Source organism: Cetorhinus maximus, chromosome 21 (genome assembly GCF_964194155.1).
Source record: "Cetorhinus maximus chromosome 21, sCetMax3.hap1.1, whole genome shotgun sequence".
In the NCBI taxonomy this organism is placed as follows: Eukaryota; Metazoa; Chordata; class Chondrichthyes; order Lamniformes; family Cetorhinidae; genus Cetorhinus; species Cetorhinus maximus.
The window spans coordinates 12,636,683-12,650,235 of NC_135899.1; the positions used below are offsets into that span (position 1 = coordinate 12,636,683).

The window sequence follows — 13,553 nt, forward strand, 5'->3', positions numbered from 1 at the left end:
TTTGAAATACAAAATCAAGTATTTCCAACGCAATTCCTCCTTGAAATATTTATGTTCATGTTCGGCATTAAGTAACCGCATCCGGATACTGCCACAGACCAGGGGACATCTTTCATGTGTGCTGAACATAATGCACACTTGTTTACACAATTTCTCTCTCTCTTACTTTCCACACACACACACACACACACACAGATTGAATTTCAATCTCTGGACCGAAATTAGCTGCAGTCTGCGTCACAGGAAGATGGCGACTGGCAGGGCTGCTGGAGTCGTGTGTTGTATGTTTTTACCCGAGTTGAAAAACCTCCCTGCAAAGCAGCCACGTGCATAAAGAGAGAGAGAGAAGCTGGGACAGAAGAGAAGGTGCAGCAGTCCATTGTGGGTGTGTGCCCCTGCAGCTCCAGGTGAGTGCTGAGACAAGTGAGGGTGGGTTCCTATACATAGAGATATATACACATATACACACACACGTAATGCTTTAGGGGTGGGGAGGGAAAAAATACTCCGAGCTTGCAGCAGGATCAAGTCTCTGCGCAATTTTTTTTTAATATATAAAAAAACAACTTCTGCAACACAGAGAGAGAGAGAGAGAGAGGGGGGGCAGAGAAATCTGCAGCAACATGTTCCAGTATGAAAGCAGTCTCCAAACAGTTTTGCATCGCAAGATCCCTCAGCCAGAATCAGTGGAGAAGGATTTGGGAGAGGGAGGGAGAGGGAGAGAGAGAGAGAGGGCGGGGACTCCAAATGTGGTTGATTTCAGTGAAATTTATCATGTGAACTTGGCAGAGAGTCTAGCAGAGGGCGAGACACAGACACAGTGTGTGGGACCCGCTACATCCGCGAAATGGTAACATTTTGTATCGTTTCTTCTGTCTGTAGCGGAGCGTCTGATCTGCGGCTCGTCCAAACCGTGGCAGAGGGCAGGTTGGGATCGTGCTGTGCAGTTGGCAGCACCCGGTCCCGTGTGTCCGACAGGAGTAAGCCTGTTCCTAATTAGTTCTTGTTATTCTCTCTCTCTGTACACGCTGTACCAGTGAAGGGGGTGGTGCAGATGCTGGGCTTCAGCACCAGTCCCCTCCCAGCGCCGCCCTCTGTGTTTGTTTGTTTTTTTTTGATGCTGTCGACAACGCGTAAAATCAAAAGTTCCTTCCCGTTCGGTCAGGGCTGCGGAAGTGGGGTTGCCAACTCCTGCACGATTTACCCTGGAGTCTCCGGGACAAGGTGAGGCGGGCAGACCGGCCCGAGTTGCAGAGCCTCCTCCGGGTCACTTAAGACAAAAGCAAAATACTGCGGAGGCTGGAAACCTGAAACAGAAACGGAGAAAATGCTGGGGAAAAGAACTGTTTCCCCCTCCCATCCCCTTGGCAGCGCGTAACCCAGGCAGTTTAAGGGATTAGGATGCCCTTTACTATCTTGTTGCGCCCCCCCCCCTCTCCCTCTCACCCCCTGAGAGTTGCTTTGACTGTATTTAGGAAGTGGTGATGTGCAGAGATTTGGCCAGACCCCCATCTGGACTCAAGTCAGTTCTGGGCAGCTCAGGTAGGAGTGAGTGGAGCAGCACAGATTTCACCAGAATGAAACTGGCTCTAAAAGGGTTAAATTGTGTGTACAGGTTGCATCCAGTGGGTGTGCATTGCCTTGAGTGCAGTCAATTAAGTGGCGTTCTAATCAAAGCATTTAAGATGTCTGGGCTTGATAGGCTAGGTACAGAAAAGTTATTTCCAACGGTGGGGTTTAGGGGTGGAGGATGGGGAGTTTAGGAGACACCTGAATCTTAAAATTAGACTGAGGCCATTCGGGGGTGGGGGGGGGGGGGGGGGGGGGGTTTATGTCAGGAAGCACATTTTCACAAAATGGATGCTTTAATCCACCCCCCCCCCCCCACCCCCCACCCCCCACCTAAGGCTGGTGGTCAATTGAAAATTTCAATCGTGAGACCGTGAGATTAATGTTGGGGGAAGGTTGCCCCTAGTTTAAGAAATGGGGTGGGGGGGGGGCGGGGGAGGGGGGAAGAAAGTTTAATTTTCTGACAAGAGTGATGCCCCCATCAGGAGAAGAGCATGTCATTGCACTGTGACATGTTTACATAAGCAGTTACCGTTATAAATGTGCATACATAGGTTTATAAAAGTTCTGTGGATAATAGAAGTGGGCAGCAAGTGTAAAAAAGATTGTTAATATATTATAGACAACGTTTTAGATATCCTCTGGACCCACTACCCTGACTTATTTGAATAGTCTGGGGTTAATCTATCCATACTGTTCAATGATTTGTACAGCTTGATGCCCCAATTTGAACATTGCACTGAGACACTCCTTCAAGGCCATCCCTTTACACATGGAAATAGTCACATTGCAATCAATTGGCCGTATTGTAAGGTTCAGTTGAACAAGAAATCATAAGGAGATCTTAACTATCCAATGTAAATGAGTACAAGGGCAAGTTGATTTAATTCAACACTAAAAATGTTATTGAGCTGTATAATTGTAAATGCCACTTATTTCAAAGTCACTGAGTTAGTCGATAGTTCAAATTGTTCAGCACTCGATTCCCACTTTGATCTGTTACTCTCAGTAATTAATTCAGATTGTTGACTAATTCAGAATTTATTAGCGTTAAAACTGACTGAGTCATCTGGACTGGTTCTAACATTTGAAATGCATGATTATTGGCACTCTGTATCTAACCCATGCTGTACCTGCCCTGGGAGTGTTTGATGGGGACAGTGTAGAGGGAGATTTACTCTGTATCTAACCCATGCTGTACCTGCCCTGGGAGTGTTTGATGGGGCAGTGTAGAGGGAGCTTTACTTTGTATTTAACCCTGTGCTGTACCTGCCCTGGGAGTGTTTGATGGGGACAGTGTAGAGGGAGCTTTACTCTGTATCTAACCCTGTGTTGTACCTGCCCTGGCAGTGTTTGATGGGACAGGTAGAGGAAGCTTTTCTCTGTATCTAGCCTGTGCTGTACTTGTCGTGGGAGTGTAGAGAGAGCTTCTCCTCACCTCCTGCCTTGCCTCCCTGCTTGCTACGATCTACAGATACTTGAACCCCCAGATTGATTGTCCATTGCATTTTCACTGAACTTCCCTTTATACTTAATCTGTATCTCTTGCTGTGGAGCCTGAGCCTGTGCTCAAGCTACAGTCAGGCCTTTTGTGTTGGATTTCTGACCCAGGCCTGAAAGTTTCACTAGTTCTGTGTCCATTTACCAAAGTTTAACACAGCCTGTGTTGTGCCCATAATCATAGTGACAGTCAGGCAGCAATATTGTCTCTGCATGAATGCTGCTGGCAGTTTGATATAGATAAAGTCCTGAATCCCTATCACCACTCTGCTCGCTGAGGTACACTGGCTCGACCCTGGCTAAGCAAAGTGCAGATTTTAAAATTCTCTTTGGTTTTCAATTCCCTATATCGCTCCCCTATCTCTGCAATCCCCTCTGGCTCCACAATTTCATTTCAAAATAGGAGCAGTAGACCATTCAGCCCATCTGAGATATCTGCGCCTCATTGGCTGCGTCGTTAGTGGCCGAGCCTTCAGTTACCTGGGCCCCAAGCTCTGAAACTCCTTCCCTACGCGTCTTGGCCTCTCTACTTCACTTCCCTCCTTTTAAGGTGCTCCTTGAGACTGACCTCTTCCACCAAGCTTTTATCTCCTTGCGTGGCTGGGTGTCACACTTTGGCTTGATAATGCTCCTGCGGAAGCGCCTTGGGACATTTTCATTACATTAAAGTAGAATTGCTGTGCAGATAGGCTGCGGTGCGACTCCCTCCTCTGCCAGAGTGTCATGCAACCTTAAGCTGGATAAGATGAGACTTGAATTGGCTTCAGTCCACACTCTGCTATGCCTGATCCCACTTTGTACAGAAAGAAATGAATAGGACTAATGGAATGTTGGCCTTTTCCTTGGGTGGGGACTGGAATTCAAAGTGGAGGAAGTGATGACTCAGGTGGCGAGAGCCTTGGTCCAAACCCAGTAATGTATAGGGCTTTGAGTAAAAGGATGTATTGGCCTGGGGTGGGGGGGTGCACTGCGAAGTTGGGGGGGGTGGAGGTTGCGGCGTAGGTTCACCTGGATGATCCAGGGGGCACAAAGGGTTAAATCAAAAGGAGACGCTACGTAGGCTAGGTGTGTAATCCCTTGTGTTTAGATGGTTGAGGGATAATCAAATTGAGGTGTTTGATTGAAGAGTTTTTTGCCATGGTGGTTAGAGCGAAACTCTTTTTTTCCCTGGCGGGGGAGGGGGCATCCGAAACAAAGACGGGGGCGTAGCCTAAAAATGAGAGCTGGGTGGTTCAGGAGTAAAATTAGGAAGCGCTTCTCCACATAAAGGGTAATGGAAACCTGGAGAGCATGCACCCGCTGTAACTTCCAGGAGTCAATTGAAATGTTAAAGACTTGAGGTTGACAGATTTTTGTAGGGTAAGGATATCAAAGGATATGGAGCAACATTGGGTGCATGGAGTTCAAGCACGGATCAGGGCTGACGCAGTTGAATAGTGGGAAGGGTTGAAAGACGGGCTCCAGTTCCTCTGTTTCCCAGGTATTGTGAGGTTGAGTCTGTGGCTGGGCAGTGCTTCTAGACTCCAAGTAATAATTAGTTCTGTTTTGCTCACCTCTGCATCCTGACATGCGATGGTGGGGTGTGTGCAGAGTTTGTACATAAACCGTAGTAAAATGATAGGCTTTTTTCTTTAGCCCTTCCACTCAGCTTGTGTGTCTGGAGAGAGAGCCGTATAAAACCGAGGGCGAACTGTACTCCCTCGGTAGGGATGAATACCCCTCGTGCTCCAGAAAGTGTGGATGCGCTGACCCCACCCCCCCCCCCCCTCCATTCGAGTTCCCTCTCCACATGGTTGGTCCGGTTGATCACTCCAAGAGGTGCACAGTGGATCACACACTTCATTAGAATCACCCTGTCCCTTTAAACAGGGGCTCTCCCTCCTGTTCAGTGGGGTCCACTCGAGGACTGGAGCCGCTGCTCGAATGTGAGAGTAGGGGAGAGACACGTGGTCAAGCAGGGATTATTACTGGAGCCCTCGTCTATTTGAAGAGTCTCCCCCTTTTTCTAAGGGGCAGGACCTGGCTATTTTACTTAAATTTGCGCAAATCTCTCCACTCCTTCAGTTTCCGGATTTCGGAACGTCCGGGGTGTCAGTCGCTTCGCCTTCGCCTGGGCCCTGAGCTCTGGAAAGCCCTCCTTACATCCCTCCTCCTTTTAACTCGCTCATTAACACTCTTTGAGCAAGCTCTTTGTTTGCCTGTCCTAACACTTCCTTGCCTGGCTCCCTATCAGATTTTGTTTAATCGCTCTTGCGAAGTGTCGTTGGGTGTTTTACTATAATCGATCATTTTGAAGGACACATCAGAGCGGCAACAAGACTGATTGCCCAGGTGTTAAGGAGACGGGGGTCATGATGACGCTCTGTAGTTTAGAACAAGTGGTTGAAAGGTGAACTTGCGGAGGTATATAAATGATTAACTGGTATCATTAGGGTGAACCTAGCAAATCAGGCCTGAGAGACTGGATGGAGTTTTTAAAAATTCATTCATAGGATGTGGGCATTGTTGGCTGGGCCAGCACTTATTGCCCATCCCTAGTTGCCCTTCAGAAGGTGGTGGTGAGCTGCCTTCTTGAACCGCTGCAGTCCATGTGCTGTAGGTACACCCTCAAGGTTAGATTCTCTCTTGTTGGAGATGGTCATTGCAGTCGAAAATAGTTGGAAATGATCTCTTTACCTAAATGTTGTGAATCATCTTCAGAGTCAGACCAAGGGGGTCAAAGACACTGATGTCATGTGAGACGTTGATGCAGTTTAAAGACACGGTTGGGTGCTGGGCTAGTTTAGTTGGAACACCAGAGGGACAGCCTCAACATGCCAATTGACCTTTCCTCATCCCTTGGCGCTTTCTTAACCCAAGCTGGCAGGCGATGGGGTTGTCTGACTCTTGCAGGTTGGAACACTGCCACCAGAAGGTGGAACCTGTATCTGCGCGCCGCTGGCAAGCTGAGCATTGACTGCCCATCCTTGAGGCAACGCTGGGGAGCCGCTGCCTCTAAGTTAAGATTTATCCAAGTCATGGGCTTGGAATTGTGTTTCTCGCGTGTCGGTGCAGACTCGAAGGGCCTCTCCTTCTGCACTGTGATTCTCTGAATTGTATGAAGGCCGGACTGGCTTCCCTAAAGGACTGGGAGCGTACAAGATGAGGTTTATAATGGCAATCCAGATGGTCACCATTACAAGCTAGATTACTGATGCTAGATTTCCGCTCTAGATTTTAATTAATTAATTGAATTTAAATTCCCTGGCTGCTGTGGTGGGATTTGAACTTGTGGCTCTGGGTTATCAGTCCCGGCCTCTGGATTACTAGTCCACTGGCGTAACCACTATGCTACCATAGCCCCGTGGGGGTACTGCACCACCTGCGGCCGTGTAGTTGAGGTAAGACTTTAGGGTTGCTTAAACCAGTGGGCTAATTGAGGCGCACCTGAGAGGAGGCAGAATTCGCGGAGGGGTTTTTTTTTGTATCCAGGGTGACAAGTGATTGTGTAATTTCTACACCCCCCTACCCCCCAAATTACCACCTGATTCATGCCGAGGTCAGGGTTTTACCCTCATAATGAAAGTGAGAGTCTGGACCTAGGAGTCGAAGACTATGCTGATCCCCTGTAGTTATGGGTTCTGCGTGGGCTTCCCCTCAGCATTGAACCCTGGCTGATTTTAGTACCCTGTGGCCCAGCGCCTTGACCACAAGCCTGACTGAGATGGCCCAACCTCGTGGCAGGCCGGGGATGGAGGCCTGAGGCGTTTGTGGCCGGGTTAACTTTGAGCATGGACACGTGTACAAACTTGAGCTGGTTGGGCCAATCCTGTGAATGGTTTTATTTTTGCAGGTTGCTATCAGGAAGCAGATAGCATCTGTGGCAGCCCTCCCATATCTTCCCCCTCACCTCTGCCCTCCACGTGCGGTTTGAGTTCCCACGACAACCGTGGCCTGCTGGCTCGATGTGGGTTATTCATTTCTCGATTGTAGCTCAGCAGGTCGTGGGTTAAAATTGTTTCTCTCAGCAGTGCCTTGTTGAGGGTCACTCTGACAGTGACTGGGCTCTTTTTTTTATAAATCTGAAGGCTTTTGACATCTTGCTGCGAGGAACACGGGTTCCCAGCGGGTTAAAATGAGTTTCCTGTCTGATCGACTCTGGCTTCTCGTAAATCTGGCTCTGTAACCTTTTCTGGGATTCGGAGAGAACCGCCCTCTCCATTTTCTGCTTTGCTTTTGTAGTGTTTTTTTGGGCTGTTTTGTGAGGCTTGGAATTCATTACCAACCAGCACAGTGTGTCCTCCTTTTATTGCATTCACAGGACCAAGAGGCTGGACTTGGACAGACACCGAGCATACCCACACTCTCAGATGTGAAAAAAAAACACCCCCTGCTCCACCCTCTACCCACACACACGTACACACAACCCTTTGCAACGTTATACAAGTGTGAATGGCAGAAAGCCAAACTCTGCCTTCAAGGCTTGTGTGTGTGTGTGTGTGTGTGTGTGTGTGTGTGTGTGTGTGTGTGTGTGTGTGTGTGTGTGTGTGTGTGTGTGTGTGTGTGTGTGTGTGTGTGTGTGTTTTTCCTCTCTCTCTTGAAGGCTCCCTGTTGAGCATTGCGCCCAGTAAAATGGTTTTAACCTGGCTTTATATAAGTGTATGTGTGTCAAGCCTTAGGAGTAGGCCTCTTAGGTCCCAGATTTGTTTCAAAGGCTTCTGTAAGTTCCTTCAATTCTAACTTGAATCTGAAAATACCTCCTGTCTTGCAAGTAAAAGCTGAGAATTGGTGAGGGAGAGAGAGAGAGAGAGAAGAGAAAGCAACTGTTAAGCCCAGGAGAACTGAGGGCTGGGGCTTTTTGGACAGCTTTCAAAAGGGGGGGCGGGGTTGGGGGGGAGTTCAAAATTTTTGAATCCAGTAAAAATCAGTAATAGCGGAGTTCCATTTTGAGATGTAGAAAACCAGTTTGGGCAAGTTTTACTGGTACACTTCATTTCCAAGTTTTGCTGTGTTACTTTGTTTTTCTTTTGGGTGGACAATGCAGCCAAGAAGACCTGCCTCTCTCTCAGGCGCTGTCACGACTCAGTACCTCCCACCTTAACAAATCCCATCTAAGGGAACCCTTGCCTGGAGATGCCATCTTAATGGGTGTGCCCAAGCTGGCACTGCACTTGCAGGTTTGCTGCATCCACATGAAAAATTTAGTTGTCATCTATATTTTTGCCCGTGGACCACTGAGGCAGGGGGAAAGACCCTGGGGGAGGAAACCACCTACCAGTTCTACCCCACCCACTGTCGATTGCCACCACAAAAAAAACCCATCAGAATCGATTGGAGGGTATGGAAACTATAAATACATCACTGCTTTTTCATGACTCAATGTGTGAAATCTATGTGTGTTCACTTTTTTAAAAATTAAATATCGTTAGTCAATTATTAATTCATGCCAGAGACACAAGAATAAATAAATTCATATTATAAACATGAATACCATTGAAAAGGAAGATATTCTTTAAATGGAGAGAGACTGCAGAATGCTGAGGTACAGAGGGATCTGGGTGTCCTGGTGCATGAATCAAAAGTTAGCATCCAGGCACAGCAAGTGATTAAGAAGGCAGATGAAATGTTGGCCTTTATTGCAGGAGGGGTAAAGTACAAAAATAGGGAACTCTTGTTACAAATGTACAGGGCGTTGCTAAGATAGCATCCAGAGTACTGTAGAGTCCTGATGAAGAGTCATACGGACTCGAAACGTTAACTCTCCCTTCCTCTCCACAGATGCTGTCAGACCTGCTGAGTTTTTCCAGCAACTTTTGTTTTTGTTTCAGATTTCCACCATCCGCAGTATTTTGCTTTTATCTAGAGTACTGTGTACAGTTTTACAATTACACTGTTACAGCTCCTTATGTTAGAGCTGCACTCATCCAGGCAACTAAAGAGCATTCCATCACACTCCTGACTTGTGCCTTGTAGATGGTGGACAGGCTTTGGGGAGTCAGAAGGTGAGTTACTCTCCACAGAATTCTCGGCCTCCGACCTGCTCTTGTAGCCACAGTATTTATATGGCTAGTCTAGTTCAGTTTCTGGTCAATGGTGACCTCCAGGATGTTGATAGTGGGGGATTCAGTGATAGTAATGACATTGAACGTCAAGAGGCGATGGTTGTATTCTTTCTTGTTGGAGATGGTCATTGCCTGGCACTTGTGTGGCGCGCGTGTTACTTGTCAGCCCAAGCCTGGATATTGTCCAGATCTTGCTGCATTTGGACATGGACTGCTTCAGTATCTGAGAAGTCACGAGTGGTACTGACCACTGTGCAATCATCAGTGAACACACCCACTTCTGACCTTATGATGGAGGGTAAGTCATTGATGAAGCAGCTAAAGATGGTTGGGCTGAGGACATTCCCCTGAGGGACTCCTGCAGTGATGTCTTGGGACTGAGATGATTTGACCTCCAACCACCACATACATCTTCCTTTGTGCTGGACCTGACTCCAGCCAGTGGAGAGTTTTCCCCCTGATTCCCATTGACTCCAGTTTTGCTAGGGCTCCTTGATGCCACACTCCGTCAAATGTGGCCTTGATGTCAAGGACAGTCACTCTCACCTCACCTCGGGAATTCAGCTCTTTTGTCCATGTTTGAACCAAGGCTGTAATGAGGTCAGGAGCTGAGTGGCCCTGGCAAAACCCAAACTGGGCTTCAGTGAGCAGGTAATAGCTGTGCAAGTGCCGCATGATAGCACTGTTGATGACCCGTCCATCACTCGAGAGTAGACTTATGGGTCGGTAATTGTCAGGATTGAATTGGTCCTGCTTTTTGTGGACCGGACATAGCTGGGCAATTATCCACATTGTCGGGCAGATACCAGTGTTGTAGTTGTACTGGAACATGGTGATGATCAGATCAGCTTGGGAGCAAGCTCGAGGGGCAGAATGACCTATTCCTGCTCCCATTTCATATGTTCTTCTGTTTTTACATACAACAGAACACATCTTTGAAACAAAATCATCACAATAATCTTCCTTTTGCGAAAGAAATGCTTGTCTTAACATCGATGCTAATCAAACAGAATCAGCAGTAACATCAGCCTTGCTTTATAAAACTATATTGTTGTAGCTCGCACTTTATGACAAACTCATACTGTGCACATGGGGGTAGCTGGGCTGGTTGTGTGATGTGCGGGCGGTGGGGATGAGAGTTCTGGCCTGTGTTCTCATATGGCGTGGGCCATGGCAGTGTGGGTCATTGGGCATTTTGGAGTGACCCATGGACCACCCGGAGGACGCGCGCAGACCATCCTTTGAGAGCCAGTGTTCTACTTGAGCCAAGGCACGATCCAGTGTGAATGTGGTGTGACATTGCCACCTACTGGTGGTGTTGCGTGTGACACACAGATCATGTGATGGTGGTCTCGGAATTGATAGGTTCAGAGCAAGTCATCTGACATCAGCCACTTGTGGGTGCATCAATAAAACTCACTATCGGCAATTGTGTCCCCAGATTGGTTTAGAGTTAAAGGCAAGCCTCCAATGGATTTCCTGCTGCAGTAAGTGCATCACTGTGTAACCTGCTTGTATTTTCTGTCTGTCAATAAAGCCAATGTGTTTGTTTATCTCTGGCACCCAACCTGCCCTCCTTTGCCTAGTATTATAAAGAACATTGCAGTATAGAAACAGGCCATTTGGCCCAACTGGTCCATGCCAGTGTTTATGCTCCACATGTGACTCCTCCTCTCACTCCTCCATCAGCGTATCCTTCTATTCCTTTCTCTCTCGAGCCTTATCTAGCTTCCCCTTAAATGCTTCTATTTTATCTGCCTCAGCCCTCCCTGAGTTCCACATTCTTGCAGCTCTCTGGGTAAATGAATTTCTCCTGAATTACCTGTTGGTTTTATTAGTGACTATCTTAGACTGATGACATTTGGTTTTGGACTCCCCTCCCCTCCCTCAGCAAGTGGGAATATCTTTACTACCTCTAACGTATCAAACCCTTTCGTAATGTTGGAGCCCACTATTGGGTCACCCCTTGGGCTCCTCTTTCCCGGAGGAAACAGCCCCAGCTTGCTCTGTCTTTCCTGATGGTCAAAGCCTGGCAGTTATAGTGCCACCCTTTGTAAATCTTTCTCTCACTCTCTTTAATATGAAGATCAGAATTTGGATGAACTCAGTTGATCTAACACACACCACAAGCTGTAGAGTTGGGGCACGGGCTGGAATGTTATCGGGTTCAGCACTCTTGTTTATCCTTTGCTACCCTCTCATTTTGTTTGTGTTAACTTGTTTACCCTCCATAGCTTTGAGCATTGGGAGCATCCTGTTTGTACCACGTAATGTTCTCACCGTGCCAGGGTCAGCACTACATACTGTGCAGAGAACTCACTGCTAGATGCCAACCTGAGGGAAGAGAGGACATCTTCGGACCTCAAGCGGAACCCCTCTTTTAAGCCAGTGGATCCCCACCTCAGTGTAAGTTCTTGCTTTTTCTTTTCCTTTCCCTCGAGCGGAGTTGCCCCAGATCCCATGAGTTTCTCGCTAGGCAAGTTAGTTTAAAATTAGCCCCACACCTGCCCTCAGTATTTGTTCATAAAATTGAATTGCTACTTGGCTAATGATCTGTAGATCTCCTCTGTGGAGGCACCCGGAGTGGAGATATCTCTCCAGCATGGAGATCTCTGTCGAGGCACCCGGAGTGGAGATATCTCTCCAGCATGGAGATATCTGTGGAGGCACCCGGAGTGGAGATAACTCTCCAGCATGGAGATATCTGTGGAGGCACCCGGAGTGGAGATATCTCTCCAGCATGGAGATATCTGTGGAGGCACCCGGAGTGGAGATATCTCTCCAGCATGGAGATCTCTGTGGAGGCCCCCGGAGTGGAGATGTTCCGAGCCATTCAATGACAAGTGGTTTGGTTGTACATGTTTAAACCAATTTTTTTCCCTCCTAAATAAATGTTCCGCATGTTCTCTTCTTGCAACGGATTTCTGGTTGTGTTTCTTCCTTGTTTTTTTGACACTGTTTCTCTCTGTCTCTCTGTTTCCTATAGATAACGGCCCACCCCACCCCTTGCCAAACACCATGGAGGGTGGGCCTGTGGGGAAAAGTCCAAAGGCCAAAAGAAACAGCGCGTCAGCGAGCAAATCTAAAGCACGAGCAAGCCGGGCTGGTGCCAAGACACGTCTGTGGGAAGGTCAGGATGTGTTGGCCCGGTGGACTGATGGCTTACTCTACCTGGGGAACATCCGGAAGGTGAGGGACAGTTTGGGTAACGCCGGGGCTGGAGTAGTGGGGCAACTCCCTGTCTCATCTCTCAGAGGTGGGTGTAGCAGAGGCTCACTGTGACGATACTAGAACTGAAAGGTGATCCCTATTGGATAACTCTATGGGGAGGTGATGACCTAGTGATATTGTCATTGGACTAGTGATCCAGCTGTTCAGGGGGCCCGGGTTCAAACCCTGCCAGGGCAGATGGTGGAATTTGAATTCAATAAGAATCTGGAATTAAAAGTCTAATGATGACCATGAAACCATTGTCGATTATTGTAAAATCCCACCTGGTTCACTAATGTCATTTAGGACATTATTAAGGACGAGGAAGCCTGCCGTCCTTACCTGGTCTGGCCAACATGTGACTCCAGTTCCATAGCAATGTGGTTGACTCTTAAAAGCTGTCTGAACTAGGGATGGGTAAGCGATGCTCGCACCCCATGAACGAATAATAAAAAAATGTTTTAAAATTTGGGAAAGGCTACTTCTTCTGGGAAGGCAAAGGGAGATGGAGATTGTGAAAGGCTATGCTAGGGCAGACGTAGTAAAGATAAGGGGAACATGATGAACATAGTGATAATGGACTAGTAGGCTAATGTGCTGGGGACACTGGTTGGACACCATGGCAGCTGGTGGAATTTAAACTCTTAGCAAAATCTGGAATTTAAAAAAAAAACTAAAAAACTAGCAATGGTGACTATAAAACTATCACTGTTGTAAAAACTAATGTCCTTTAGGGAAGGAAATTTGCTGTCCTTACCCGGTCTGGCCTACATGTGACTCCAGACTCATTGCAAAGTGGTTGGTTCTTAACTGCCCTCTGAAATGGCCCTAGCCACTCCGTTCAAGGGCAGTTTGGGATGGGCAACAAATGCTGGCCTTGCCAGTGATGCCCACACCCCATGGAATAATAAATAAAAGATGTTTCCATCTGGGGGAATATTTTTTTTTTTTAAAAAGTCACCAAAGAAAGCTTCTTCTGAAGGGAAGCTAGACAGTGAGATGGTTACAATGGTAGATTAAGATAGGAGGAGGCTCGGGTGCAGCATAAACACCAGCGTGGACTGGTTGGGCCGAATGGGCTGTTTCTCTGCCACACGCCCTGTGTAATCCAATGACTGCGGAGCAACAATCCTGAACGGTTCTGAGCTCTGTGGCTCGACCAGGAGATCTCAGATTAGTGGGAGTTTGTGCTCAGAAAGGTGGTGTGGGGAAGGGTCAGGAAGCTGATCCCTC

The 13,553-nt window shown here is 47.6% G+C and overlaps 1 protein-coding gene across 3 annotated transcripts in view; it reads left to right on the forward strand.

Annotated features, from left to right (window-relative positions):
- The first annotated feature begins 215 nt into the window (after positions 1–215).
- phf1 (PHD finger protein 1) overlaps positions 216–13,553 on the forward strand; it is a 48,576-nt gene continuing 35,238 nt past the window's right edge. The window contains exons 1-4 of one of the 3 annotated variants that reach the window (XM_078566629.1): positions 216–407; positions 883–980; positions 11,345–11,516; positions 12,097–12,299. In XM_078566629.1, the coding sequence (XP_078422755.1) occupies positions 12,129–12,299 (171 nt within the window). In that variant the 5' untranslated portion in view covers positions 216–407; positions 883–980; positions 11,345–11,516; positions 12,097–12,128. Of the gene's footprint in view, positions 408–882; positions 981–1,058; positions 1,225–11,344; positions 11,517–12,096; positions 12,300–13,553 lie in introns of those variants that run through there. The other 2 variants (XM_078566627.1, XM_078566628.1) reach the window with 2 other exon arrangements.